Genomic DNA, 14,445 nt, shown 5'->3' on the forward strand with positions numbered 1-14,445 from the left:
CCAGAGTCATTTTTTTTAAAGGCTTTCAAGTAGAGCTTGACAATTATAGTAATACAATGTTGATCATATATTGTATTTTATTGGTATTAAATATATGTAATACATGCTTTGATTTATTTATGCTTCTCAGACCATTGGTGAATAGATCGCTTTTTGAGGTAATACAGAGTTCAAGAAGGAAATTTTAAGAAATGTTATGCCATTCAAACTGGCATAACTTAATAAATTTGGTTATTATTAGGTTTATACAGATAAATGAAAGTCAAAAAGTTTTCCAAACCCCTTGAGTATATTCTAGGTTAATAGAACTCTTGCAAAGAAAAGTGTGCAGAAGTACTATTTTAGTTCTTAAGAGGTTTGTATATATCATTCTGTTACTCTTAGCAAATAACTAGTAGATATATTAGTTATAATAATTATTTAAAGATCTAGCTCTGTCACAGTTTTACAAAGTTTGGCACCCAGGCTTAGTTGACATTAAAACAAATGGCAAGAAATTTGGGGCAATAAAAGTGTGATCCAGATAGAGAATGTAACTATTAGTTTTGAGAGAAGTATTTAAAGTTTTGACAACTTGTCTTTTTGGAATTAGTAACCTGTGTTCTTTGTAGACATGGAACCTTGTTTGGAGAAAGAAATTGATTCATAATTTTGATTTAAAGTAATTATCATTATACCTTTTGTAATGTTTTCTTCTTGAGGCTGTTTTCTCCTGCAAAATGTCTTCATTTTTTAGGATTTAAATATTATTTAAAGCAGGTGAGATATTCAAACCTCAGACTTAGTTACAAAGCACTGATTTTTTTTTTTCTTTTTTGATACAACTATGTAGTCTAGTTACATTAGTGAAACTCATAAAAGGACACAGTTATAGATAGGTAGAGTATGTTTTACACTATCAATTTTTCAAAAAAGTTAATAAAACTTGTTAATTTACTGAGTCATTTGTCTAGAATTATGCTCTTTCTTTGCATTCAAAGTAATTAATATAACAAAGCAGTCAAAAGCTGGGTATGTGAAACATTTGGTAACTGACTTCAACACAGGAAACTTGAAATGCCATTTTTATTGCCTAGCTAGCACATTTGCTAATATAAAGAAAGTAATATTGAGCTTACTTTTTTAACCTCTTATTTTGAGATAATTTTAGATTGAGTTGCAAAAATAGTAGAAGTTCTTTAAATATCTTTCTCTTATGTTAAAATCTTACATAATCACAGGACTTTTATACAGCTAAGAAGTTAACCTTGGTACAGTAATGTTAACTAAAATAGAACATTTAATTTTAACCAGCTATTTTTAGTAAAACTCTTGAAGATCTATCCTATTCTTGAGTCCTATTCTAGTTGTAATAATTTTAGTTAATATAAATGATTAAAAATATTAACAAACGTTTACAGACTGATGATGTAACTTCTTGGTGTACCTGTACATGGCAAAGGGCTGATTTTACTTTATAATTTCATTTTCTGCCAGAAATTTTAATTCTTATTAAGGATAAATTGTTCAGTTTTCTTTAGACAGTTCTTCAAGCTCCAAGAATGAAGAGAACCTTAAAGCATTCTTGCACATATTTTAAGGGGCCTTAAAGCTATTGTTAACCCATCCCCCACATTTAAAAAAACAACAACATTCATTTCTAAGCCTGTAAATGGATGTCTTGAATACACAAACAACATGTAAACTTTGAAAAATTCATTTATGAGATCTGGTATCCATTTTAGGGCTATTTGAATGTTAAAAGATTATTTTTTTTTTGTTGTTTTATTGCAAATTAAAGTCCAGCTTGTTTTAGTGTTGTTTTGATAGATTTTTGTTTTTCCTTTTTTTGTTTGTTTGATAGGTGAGAAGTTGTTCTCTTCCAGCTCCTTCCCTATGTTCTTAAAATTTAAATTCATCCGGTGTTGCCTGGCTTGCCTTTTCTAAATTGATTATAGATGCCTATGGCTTTGTGCATGTGGCATTGTCCCTAAAATACAAGGCTTGAAAAGTTTTTTTGTTTTTTTTTTTTTTTTCTGCAGAGCATTGCTTAATTTTAAGTTTTCATGGTGTTTGTTGATGTAGTTTCTCTAAGAAAGTTTTCTAAAGATCGTGTTTTCACTAAATGCTTAATTAATGACTTTTTTTAATTCTCCAGTTTAGTAGGACCCCTTTAATGTACAATAAAATGAAATAAAACAACAGTTAAACGTTTTTATGTTGCTTAAAGCTGCATGTCAAAATAGTTTGTTATTCCTTTTCCACTAAGCAGATATCCTGTTTAGATGAATAGATTGTTAAATTATTTTTTTAAAGAGATTTTGCTAATTAAAGTAATATTAGTGATTCAGCTTAGAAAAGACAAACCTCCCTAAATGTACTTCACTTCTCCAACAGAGACATTAAGTGAATGTAGTAGTTTTATTTATTTATATTAATTTGTTATTATCTGTGTCCTTTTCAGACTGCATGTAATCTTAACTGTGGGTGTTTTGACCATCGGTATTTCTGTTTTTTAGTAAAGTACTTAGCATATTAGTTGGTTCTTTAAAATATCTTACATGCAGCAATAGTGGGCTACTCACTATTCAAAGAATTTAAATGAGTATGAACATAGTCATAATGAGGTAGTTTCTATTGATATATTTCAATTGGGGAATATAACAATTATGAGGTAGTTTCTATTGTTATATTACAATTGGGGAAACTGATTTATTGCTCTGGTTAAGCAACTTAGAGTTTAAACTAGTGGTTGGGGAGTAAAGATTTCAGACTTAGGCAGCCTGACTGTATTCTGTGCTCTTAACCACTATTGTGTGCTGCTTTTAATTTACCCATTGAATGCATAAGCTTTGCAAAACATTGACATATAGCATGGAAAATTATTAACAGTATATTGATAACTAGGAACAAATTTTTTGTTAGATGTGTTTGGTTAGAAAATAAATTTATAAAATAAATTACACAGTCCTTTTGCCTGGATGTTTTGGTTTTAATAGCCTATTAAAAACTTATCACTTGTTATTTGACAACTTTTAGAATAGTCTCAGAATCCTCAATGCAAAATACCATAAAAGTTTCCATTGCCATTTTGTTAATGACAATACATCTTTTAAATGAGAATTCATATTTCTGCATTAATGAAATGGCATAACTACTGAAGTATAATCAGGTTCTTCGTTTAATTTGGAATGTCTGGAACATCTAACTAAGAATGTCGGAAGATAGGATTGTAAACATGGGGACTAAATAGTAAAGGATCATTTGAATTTTTACTTCATCGTCAGGCCAAGATTATCAGAATACCATTTCTAGACAAACTCTGTCACTATCAGTAGAAACTTATTGGAAATGCAAATTATCAGGTCCAAACCTAGACCTACTACGTCAGAAACTGGAAATAGGGTCCAGGATGTGCAGAATAATTTCTGGATTCTGATAAACAGTAAAATTTTCAATATTTTAAAGCCACTAAGAACATGGTTATCTCAGTAGGCTCATATTTTTTTTTAATGAACTTTTTGTTTTAAGAAAATTTGGGATTTGTAGAACAAAGGTGACGATATTACAGAGTTTCTATGTACACAACCAATTTCACCCTTCATTGACATATTAGTGAAATATAACCCATTACAATTAATTGAATCAGTATTGATTCATTATAAACTATAGTCCATGTTTTATTCAGATTTTCATAGTTTTTGCCCATTGTCTTTTTTCTTCAACTATTTTGTCTAGAAGACCACATTATATTTAGTCATTATTCCTCCTGTGTTTCCCCTTGTTTTTTAGTTTCTTAAACTCAAAACACTGACAGTTGGTGTGGAGTATGCTATAGAATGTCCCTCAATTGGGATTTGTGTAGCTGCTTTTTTAAAGATTGCACTTATTTATGTGTTTGGGAAAGAAAAAACACAAAATTAAAATGCCATTCTCATCTTGTGATATCAAGGGTATACATACTGTCAAAGTCATTTGAGCAACTGACTTGCTCTATGAAGATCTCTTTTATTCACCCTGTTGATCTTCCTCCTACTGTATAGTTCATAATCATGAGGGCGTAGGGAGTTATTTTCTTCCATTTCCTTTAGGACAGAATATAGAAGCCACTTTGCACAGATCTTTCTCTTTCCATTAGTCATTCATTTGTATTAGTATAGACTCATAGATATTTTATATTTGGGGTTAAAATTTAATGCTACTTTATTTTGCTTAATTTATTCCAAATTATTAACAGTTTTTTCAGTTGGCTCCTATTTTAAATTTTTGGCATAGTTGTTTCACTGTTGGGTTTTATGTGTGTTTATGATTTTTCTTTTAGTGTTTGTGTGTGTTTGAGCACTTATTTTGTGGCATTTCAAGATGTTCTGAGCTCATTTTGTGTATTTACTATCCAAATTGAAGAGTCAGCCATTTCTTTATTGGAGAATAGTTTAAAAACCAGCATCTAAGTACTAGGCATGTTTATTGCAATTGGAATATTTTTGCCCTTAGGCAAGGAAACATGTTTTTACTAACTTGTGTGTTTCTAATCATCTGTTTCTTTGTTAAGCTAACCATGAAATCATGTCTCTTAATTCATTACTACATATCATTCCAACCTTCTTCCCTTGCTTATCTGTAACTTCCCATGGGTTCCAAATATACTGTATCCCTTTGCTTAATTCTAACGTAACGTATTGCAGTGTCAGTATTGTTAACCCAATTGCCCATGGGAAACAACTTATCAACTACAGTGTGTGCATGTAATCTTTAGTTTTAAAACATTTCTAGATACCTGCATATTCAAAAAGTTGAGCACTTCTTCCTTTCATCTCTTTGTTATATTTGTAATGCAGTGTATATTTTATAGAAAGATCATTTTGATAAAAAGGAGCATTTAGAAATGGTATAAAGATCAGTTAGGATCAGGGCATGAAATACAGCAGGAACAGCAGTAAGAGGAGATATATAAGAGACTCGGTGTCTTGAAATGAAAGGAATTTGGTACTAGAGAGAAACTTGAAGATAACTCCTAGGTATGAGAATAGAACAAGACAGGGAATCTAGACAAGATTTTGGAGGAAGTGATTTTGTCAATAGGACTGTAAAGTCAAATCTTTACAAGTCAAGCTATCTGGGATGACAGTAAGGTCTGAAGCTTGCAGTGAGGGATCTGGCTCTCAGAATTTGGAAATCACAACTAAATAGGCATAATGTAAATGCATCACTTAGCTTTTGGGAATGCAAAGTTGATGCATTGTGAACTTTGAGGGTATGTTATTTTCATTCAAAAAACAATGATAATTCTGTTTTTGAGTATGATGTAGTACACAAGTGTGGAAATAAGTAAATCCAATATAGAATCATATAGGTGTATGCTAAATATTGAGAGTATGCTACCCAAACCATCTGAAATGGGTCCTCCGTATGAAAGAACTTTTTGTTATCAGAAGAATGGGAAAGGAAGGCTGAGTGAACAGAAGCAACAAAAGTCCATTACAGACCTTGATCTTGTGTGTAGCAATGATAAAGCAACTTAGCCATGATAGATTCTTAGAGGAAAGTGTCAAAGTTTTGTGTGTCAAGAAAAGCCACATTTAAAAAATGTTCATTACTTTAGTCTGATTACAATTAATGAGATCATTATAATTACAGTTCTATATAAAACTTTAGGTTCCCCACTAAAGAAGTCTGAATTTTAGTAACCGATCCCAGACTACTCAAGACCAACTTTGTCCATTTTTGATGCCTTAAAGAATTCTTTAAGTCCCTTTTGTTTCCCAATAAGGTTACTAAAATTTATTAGCACAAATGATGAAGTAGGGGGCAGAGAAAGGAAACAAATTCGTAAAGCCAGAAAGCCTATGAAAATGGATAATGGAAATCAGAATTGGAAGATGGTTAGAGGAAATCTAGTCCCATTTTTTTTTTTTTTAAGGTAGGGAATTAAAACTTTCAGGAAAAGTAGGTGTCTTAATTACTTCAGTAGAGTAGAGGGCACTTCAAAAATTACATTAGTTGTCTAGGCTTAGGAATTTGAGAAGTATTTTTTACAAGTAGTAACTTGAAGCTGCAGACTTGATAGCTATTGCACAAATAATTGCTAAATATGTCAGGTTTTGATTTACTCTTAACACCATTCCATGAATATACTGTGTTCTGTTATCTGCATTTAGAAACAAAAGAAACCTTCATAACTTGCTTCAGATGGAAAATGGTGAGATTCTGTTTCAAAATTAGTGACTTATGGTTTAGACATTAGGTGTCCCCCCAAGATAATTAACACAAAGTTTAGAGGCAAAATTTTTTTGTTTTGTTTTGTTTTTTTGTTTGTTTGTTTTTAAGATATGAGGGCCTTAAAGTAATCACTGTATTGATTAACTACAGGTGGTGACTCAGGTAGGGTTGGTTGGAGGAGGTGGGATGATGGGATGGGGCCAAGCCTCTTGGGATTTGTATTTTGTTCCTGGTGAGTGGAGCACGCTCTGCTTCTTGGTGGCCATGTCCTGTCCTGTTTTCCTCCACATACTTTTGCCATGCTTTGTGCCTAACCTCAATCCCTGAGGAATGGAGCCAGCTATCTATGGACTGAGACCTCTGAAACCATGAGCCCCTGAAATAAACTTTTCCTCCTCTAAAATTGTTCTTGTCAAGTCTTGGTCAGAGCAGTGAAAAAGCTAAATAAAACTTTTTTTTTTTTCCTGGACTCCAGAGGCCTTAAATTTTGGACAGTGAGACAAGACATCCAAGTCAACATGCAAAACCAAAAATAGACTGCCATATCTTAATGAAGTTTATCCCTGCCTTTTTTAGTATCAAGTAACTGAATTATCATGTAAACAAGTATGCTGTCAGTTTTTGCAATAGTCAATTCAGCCATTCACTTTTTTAAAAAAAGAGAGGAGCGAGAGAATTTTTTAATATTTAATTTTTAGTTTTCGGTGGACACAACATCTTTATTTTTATGTGGTGCTGAGGATCGAACCCAGTGCCCCGCGCATGCCAGGCGAGTGCATTATGCTTGAGCCACATCCCCTGCCCCAAGAGCCATTCACTTTTTTAATAACTGTTAAAGGGCCAGTGAGCAGTTAACAAGAATAGGGATGGATTCTGCAGGACTGAGTGAAAGTAAAAGGCTCATGGCTATGAATTTGTGCCTTACAGGCATTTTGTTCTAATAATCTGTACCTATAAATAGCCTTGGGCTGAACATCAGTGGAGTCACTTTTTTTTTTTTTTTAACATCTCTGTGTTAGGTGTATGCAATTAGAAGGCAATGTACATAGATGGTTCTCTCTGAATTCGTAAAGGAGAAGCAATATGTTAAAGTTTAGTATATGAGGCACACAAAGTTGAATCATTTCAACTTGTGTAAAACCAAGGAAAGTTAGGAAAGATATCCCATCACATTACAAGAGAAAGACATTTTAAGAAAAAACAGTTCCTGAACTCTTGGTGTTTTAATGAAGAACCACATATAAAATTGTTATTGGACACGTCTTCGTAGTTTATCTACTTTTTGTATTTATGTTTTGTCAAAATCTTGAAGTGTTGAGATTTCTGAGTAGTTTTTTTCTCTCAGAAGAACTGCTTTAATGGATGTGAAATTTTAAGTTTTACTTATGTTTTTAATAAGATGAAAGTGTCTCTTTAATAGTGTAGTCATCACTTTGCTTAATTAGTTTTCATCAACAAATGATCTTTGGTGTGCTGGGGATAACTGATCAAATAAAGACACTTTACTTTCAAGCAAGATTCCAAAAAGAAAAACAAGATCATTAAATAAAAGTATGCCAAGCTGGGCGTGGTGGTGCATGCCTGTAATCCCAGTGGCTTGGGAGGCTGAGGCAGAAGGGTCACAGGTTCAAAGCGAGCCTTAGCAACTTAGTGAGACCAGTGTCAAAAATAAATTTAAAAAAAAAATATATATATATATATATATATAGAGAGAGAGAGAGAGAGAGAGAGAGAGCGCGCTGGGGATGTGGCTCAGTGGTTAAGTGCCCCTGAATTCAATCCCTGGTACAAAATATATATATATATATATATGAAAGAGTGGCTGTGGAGCATATTTGGTACACTTTATAGAAGTACAGACAACAAGAGTACTGAACAGAGGGGAGGGAAGTTCACAAAGATGAGAATGCAAAAAAACCTAGAGTGGAAGGATGGCATGGCTACTACCCCTTGCACCAGTTCCTAAGCAAATGTCAGCATTGGATTGGGACTTCTCTTAATTCGAGTACAGCATGGCAGTTAATACAGCCTTCAAAAATCTCTGTTGATTATCTCCTAAATTAAGGTGGCTCAGTCCATGCCAAGCCTGAACTTTAGCCTAATGCTTAGAATTGGAGAATGCACCCAGGAAAGAAAACAGTTGGTGATCTCAGTTATCCAAGTATTCAGAGATCTTTAGCACCTCTGATTTTCAGTGCTTCCATAGTTCTGTGGAATCTAAAAATATCTTGAGAAAGTTTAAAATATAAAAGTATTTCTAAAAATATTTGTTATCTCTAAATATATTCAATCCAATTTTTCCTAGTTGTAACTGGAGTAATTGTCTGTCAGTTACTACAACATCCCCAGGAACGAAACTCCCTATTGAAGAGATTTTAAATAGTGCATGTATGCTTACATTTAGGAAGATCATTCTAAGTATAATTATGGATATAAAGGAGAAAAGGAAGTGGAATGATCTCAAGAGAAGTCATATCATTTAAGTGAAAGATGGCTTCTCTGAATTTAGATTAATTAGATTGGAAATTAGAATATAAGAACTATTGAAAAGGTAGAGTATAGGCATGGTGGTGCATACCTATAATTCCAGGTACTTTAGAAGCTGAAGCAGGACAGACCATCAGAAAAGAGAATATAGAGCAAATGACTTCATAGTTAGAAAGCAACAACAAGGGAAGGCTGTCTAGCTTTTACCTATGTAGCACTATCATTTATTTGGAGGTGACTATTTTACCCTAAACTAATTTCTACACTTAAAAGCTCAAGGATTAACTAATTGATGTTCTTTAAAGTATGAACTTCGGGAAAATATTCAGATGGCCAGTGTGTGTATATGTAAATGAGTATTATTTATATCCTCAGAAGAACTGCTAAATTAGAAAACTGGAAGAGGATTTATATTTGTGAACTGTATTGTATCCCATAAATTCATATACTTTTTCCTGTTCAAAATGAATTTTTTTTTATTTTACCAATTATAAAAGGAATATATCCTGATATTAAAAACTTAAGCAACCCAGAAAAATACTGTCTTGCCACCCCAAAGTAAGCACTGTTGACATTTTGTTGATATTTTTATATTTAGATTTATTACTTTTTTTTTTGCAACAAAAGTCACGGACAATTTACCATATGAATTAAAATGTATATATCATCAGTTTTAGGATTATACAGTAAGTTAATCAGTTCTCCCTTGAAATTTTGTTCATTACTTACTCACTTCACTATGATATAGAATGCTGCAGTANTATATATATATATATATATATATATATATATATATATATATATATATATCTTTCACATGCCTATAGCTTAGTGGTCTACTTTAATATTATGTAACTTCTGATTGTATTAAACATGTTTAATTTTTTTAGATGACTAAAGTAAATTACTGTAGTATAATAGGAATGTATGGCTTATTTAACTTTGATTTTAAAAATCATTCATATATCAGGCAATACATACTGACAACAATATATTTCTTTGTTATTATTTTCTATGTATTCTTAAAAGAAATAATCGTTCACTCGGGGGAATAATGATTAACAGCTCAACTGTTAATCAAATGCTCAGGAGGAAAATTTAAAAAAAAACATTCAAATGTGTAATTAACATGGGATAGCACATACCCTACATCCAGTATCATGGACTGATTACAGTGTTTCCCACATAGCTGCTTGTTCTGATCAATTGTTGATGAAAGATGAGAAAAACAAAATAACTTGCCAATTAAAGGAACAGTAAGTTGCAAAGATTAATACTTTATCCCAAATATATATTTCAAGTCACATATGCTGGTTAGCCCGTGTATTTCTTCAAAAAAAGCTGCCAGCAGGAATAATACCCTTCAAGAGATTTCCAAACTTTTGTGTTTTGTCTCCTTTAGAAATGATGTAATAGAGTTAGAAGGAACTGATGTCCAGTTATATATAATTGACTCAGTTGGATAGTAGAAATGTATGACTCATGGGTGTTAATCCACTCTTTTCTACAACACAGTGCCTCCCCATGCATGCCAGGCAAGCACGTTACCACTTGAGCCACATCCCCAGCCCCAACTTGTTATCTTTTTAAAGCAGAAGACTTTGTTGTATTTTTCATAGAATAAGTGGGACACAAAATTTATCTTGATGTCTCAAGATTACTGTTACACATGTGCTTATTTTATTATGGGGAAATGGTGAGACACCCTGTAGTAATGTTGAGTTATAAAAGTAATGTCTGTTTCTAAATAACCCAACTCTTTGTTATATTAAATCATATTGTTGGCCTTGTAAGGAGTGGCAGATGTAGTTTCTCCTTGCAGTCAAACTTGGAGTTGTCCCTTACTTGCATGTGCCTGCCAATAAATCCATTCTAATTTTTGATTCTCAACTCTTTTTGGTAACCTAGTTGAACAGTCAAGCTAATTGAAACTTAATTATGTTCACCTGTAATTCTGTGACTTCATAAAGGCTTGCACATGCTGATATGCTTTATAGAAGCTAGACTGGAACTTTGGAGCAGCTACCTCATCACCTATTAGATTTATGTATTTATTCAGTAGAGGTGAATTTATCAAAAGTTTAGATACTATTGACTTTTTCTGACAATTGGCACTACATTGGTAATTTTACAAGAGAAGATGTGCTATCCCAGTTTTTCTACCAGACCTTTATTTTTTTGTAGTCAAATTTACCAGGGCATAATTTTCATACAGTAAGATGTAGACATTTTTAGTTTGATGAGGTATGGCAAATGTGTACACTGCAGTAACAGCTCAAGATACAGAAAACGCATTTATCCAAGAAAGATTTTCCATACATCTTTGTGACCATCCTTTCCCTCTGGTCGTTTGTCCAATCACCAATTTATATCTAGTTTAACACTTCTTCATGTAAATGGTTTTGCCTTATGTACTCTTTTATGCCTAGCTTCTGTCACTCAACAATGTCTGCCAGTAGCATTGCTTCATTTAATTTTACTGCTGAGTAGTATTCCCTTATGGATATGTATTCCCACAATTTATCCATTTATCTGTTGGTAGACATTAAAAATCAAGATTTTAGAACACTCTGGCTTCACAGGCCATCAACAAGACTAACTTCATCCTCAGACTTTCAGCAACACTTTTAATAGTTATTCACTTAGCTGTTGCCTTCTTATAACACTTCTTTCAGTGTTCCTGCTGCTGCTTGAATTGTGAAAACTGCAATAGAAATATGTTTCTTTACTTCTGTCCAGGCCAAATGAGGGTCTGCTTTATTTTCAATATCAAACATAGCATCATAAATCCCAGGAAATGATTCTCCAGCATATTTGTTGTGGCTACTTGGAGCAAAAATGATGTGCCTAAAAGAAAATATTCTTATTATTTAAAACAAATGGAAATGAATTGCTACCATAACTATATTCACTTCAGAAGTTATTTGGGAAAGTGAAAGGGTGCAATACATTATATATTCACTTAATAAAGTAACCTTTACAATCATACACGGAAAAATTATTCCTATACCACTGCAGTAGACAAATTCCATAATGTAACTACTTTAGAATATACTTTTAATATTTAGTTAATAGTCAAAAATGTATTTTAAAAAATACAGTGTAGGCCAGTCACAGTGGCATATGCTTGTCATCCCAGTGATTCAGAAGGCTGAGGAAGAAGGATCATAGGTTTGAGGCCAGCCTCAGCAACTTAACAAGAACCTGTCTCAAAATAGTAAAAGCACCCCTGAGTCCAATCCCCAGAACCAAAAAAATAAAATTAAAAAATCAATGTAATTTTTTTGGAGGTTAGGTTGTGGAAACCTCATCAAATTTTAAAATGTGTTGGTCCTTAGACCCTGAAATCCCAAGTCCTAATTATGGAGATAGTTAATGTTCAAATAGGACACAACAATGACTTACTTCCATATATATTTATCATGTCCTATAGTAATAAATAACTGGGAGAAAAGACTCAAAATGGTAGAGTGCTTGCCTAGCACATGTGAGGCACTGGGTTTGATCCTCAGCACCAAATAAAGGTATTGTGTTGTGTCCATCTGCAACTAAAAAAAAAATTAATTTAAATGAGATAAATTATAAAATGTGAGCCATATAATATAGCAGTAGGCTGCAGATAAAAAGAGCAAAACTATACAGTAACATAGAAAGCTAGAAGAGATTATTAAGGGAAAAAATATATGTAAACTCCTATATGTTTCCATTTATCTTTAAAGATAAATGTTCATATTATAATGTGTGCATGTATATGTATGCAGACAATTATGTGTATTATAAGTAAATGTATACATACATGAATACAATTTATACATACATACATGTAAATAATATATACAGATTATAATGATATACATTTTATATATTCATACAAATATATATATATATACACGTGTATATGTGTGTGTGTGTAAAGAAATTCCCAATAAACACTGAATTTCTCTGTAAATAGTGGGACTGAGTGAAATATAGGAGGGAGTGATGAAAATGCCTTGTCTCTTTTTTTTTTCTATATGATCCTATAAAGACTGATATTTTTATATTTTAAAATAATAGATGTTTGATTATAAATAATAGAAATTTAAAGAGACTAATAACAAGACTATAGATATTGTTTTTAACTTTTTGATTTATATACTTAACTAATTGCCCTATTTTATTTGCATGAGTAAACATTTATGTTTTTATTTACAATTTATAAAACTAACTGCCATGTACTGAATGTATGCTTCTTTAATTTTGCCTTGCTCACACTTACTACGTGACAGAGCTGGGCTCCATAAACTTCTTATAATTACTTAAATGTTAATAATAATCACTGACATTTAGGAAGGTAATGTATACAACAATTTTTGGCATGTTATTTGTTGATAGATAGCCTTAGCAATTAACATCATCTTAATTGAGATGGGAAAGCCATGGAAGCCACTTAAACTAAATCTCACATCTGTAAGTGAACTTGATCATATATTTTATGACTTTACATTTTAGGACCTTTCTAATTTCCACAAGAAACCATAATTTACAAAGGACCTTGAGAAAATATGACTGATATACAAAAAGAAAACCATTATATTTCTTTATAGGAACATGGCAGCCATCTTTAAAAAACCTAAAATGTTATATGGAAATGTTACTCTACTTTGGAGAAAAGATCTGGGTCAAAGGGAGAACATTACAGAATAATAGATTTCAGATCTTTATGAAGAAAGTTTTGTAATAATGAGACCTTCTCTAACAGACTGGACTTCCTCATGAAGTAAGCTTCCCATCCTGTATATGTTAACTGAGAATCTGTAAGGATTCATGTAGATAGTTCAACTAGCTGAACTCTCTAAGATCTCCTTTTAAATTCTATGGCTTGATAATTTTGTTATAAGAGTTCTTATTCAATCCTCACCATTTGTAGAAAAATGTGTAATTTTTTGGTATTATGTATTATACTAGTATTAGATGCATAATATGCCCATGTTTCTTTCAGTATACATAATCACCCTCTATTCATTTAATAATAACAGTTTACAGCAGACTTTGGGTATTTTTTTTCTTGTCAAAGTGAGGTATTTGGTACCCTTTAGTGGATTCCCTACTGTTTTCCTTACCTATAGAACTGTCTCCCTGGTAAACCAAGAGGATCAATGAATGCTCTTTCCAGAAGCATCAATTGGTCATTCATAATTCTCACTGCAATGGGACTTTGAGAACAAGAAATATGTAATTAAAACCTTTACTATAGAACTATATTTAAAATAATATTAAATAAAGATGACATGGAAAAATAATTAAAATCAATATATTTTTCTTTTTAACAAAAATGCATATTAATCCAGTACTGCTTTACATGATAAACTACATAGCAAGGTCATCATTCTGGCATTTATAATAACAGTCCTACTGGTAATGATTTGTTTTTCAAGGCCACAAGATGATCAAAAAGAACTGGAAGACAGTCAGCTAGGCATTTTGGATAGTACAGGGTGAACTACCAAGTTGTTCCTGACAAGTCACTCAGCCTACTGTGGAAGAAAGGAGCCAAATAAAGGCAGAATAGCAAACAATGACTGAAGGTTTTAGGAGTCCACAAGAAGGGAAGGAAACAGTGGGCTGGGAATTCCTTTTGCACTTGAAATTTTCAGACTGTCATCTTGAGTTCCCTGGGCACTCCTACAATTCAAAGGAGAAGAAAGTCTCCTTAAAATGACTGACAAAGCCAGGTGTGATGGCTCATGCCTGTAATATCAGCAGCTCAGGAGGCTAAGA

The 14,445-nt window shown here is 32.4% G+C and overlaps 1 protein-coding gene across 8 annotated transcripts in view; it reads right to left on the reverse strand.

The window, feature by feature from the left end:
* Positions 1–10,576: 10,576 nt before the first annotated feature.
* The window catches only part of Naalad2 (N-acetylated alpha-linked acidic dipeptidase 2), a 43,953-nt gene continuing 40,084 nt past the window's right edge, over positions 10,577–14,445 (reverse strand). For 6 of the 8 annotated variants that reach the window (XR_007344618.1, XM_048796018.1, XM_015489996.2 and 3 more), the window contains 2 exons: positions 13,788–13,880; positions 10,577–11,532 (listed from right to left, as the gene is read on the reverse strand). Coding sequence is in view for 5 of the 8 variants with exons in the window: in XM_048796018.1 (XP_048651975.1) it covers positions 11,343–11,532; positions 13,788–13,880 (283 nt within the window). In the remaining 3 variants the exon portion in view is untranslated. Of the gene's footprint in view, positions 11,533–12,090; positions 12,234–13,787; positions 13,881–14,445 lie in introns of those variants that run through there. The other 2 variants (XR_007344617.1, XR_007344619.1) reach the window with 2 other exon arrangements.

The sequence above is a fragment of the Marmota marmota genome, unplaced genomic scaffold (genome assembly GCF_001458135.2).
Source record: "Marmota marmota marmota unplaced genomic scaffold, marMar, whole genome shotgun sequence".
NCBI classification, from domain to species: domain Eukaryota; kingdom Metazoa; phylum Chordata; class Mammalia; order Rodentia; family Sciuridae; genus Marmota; species Marmota marmota.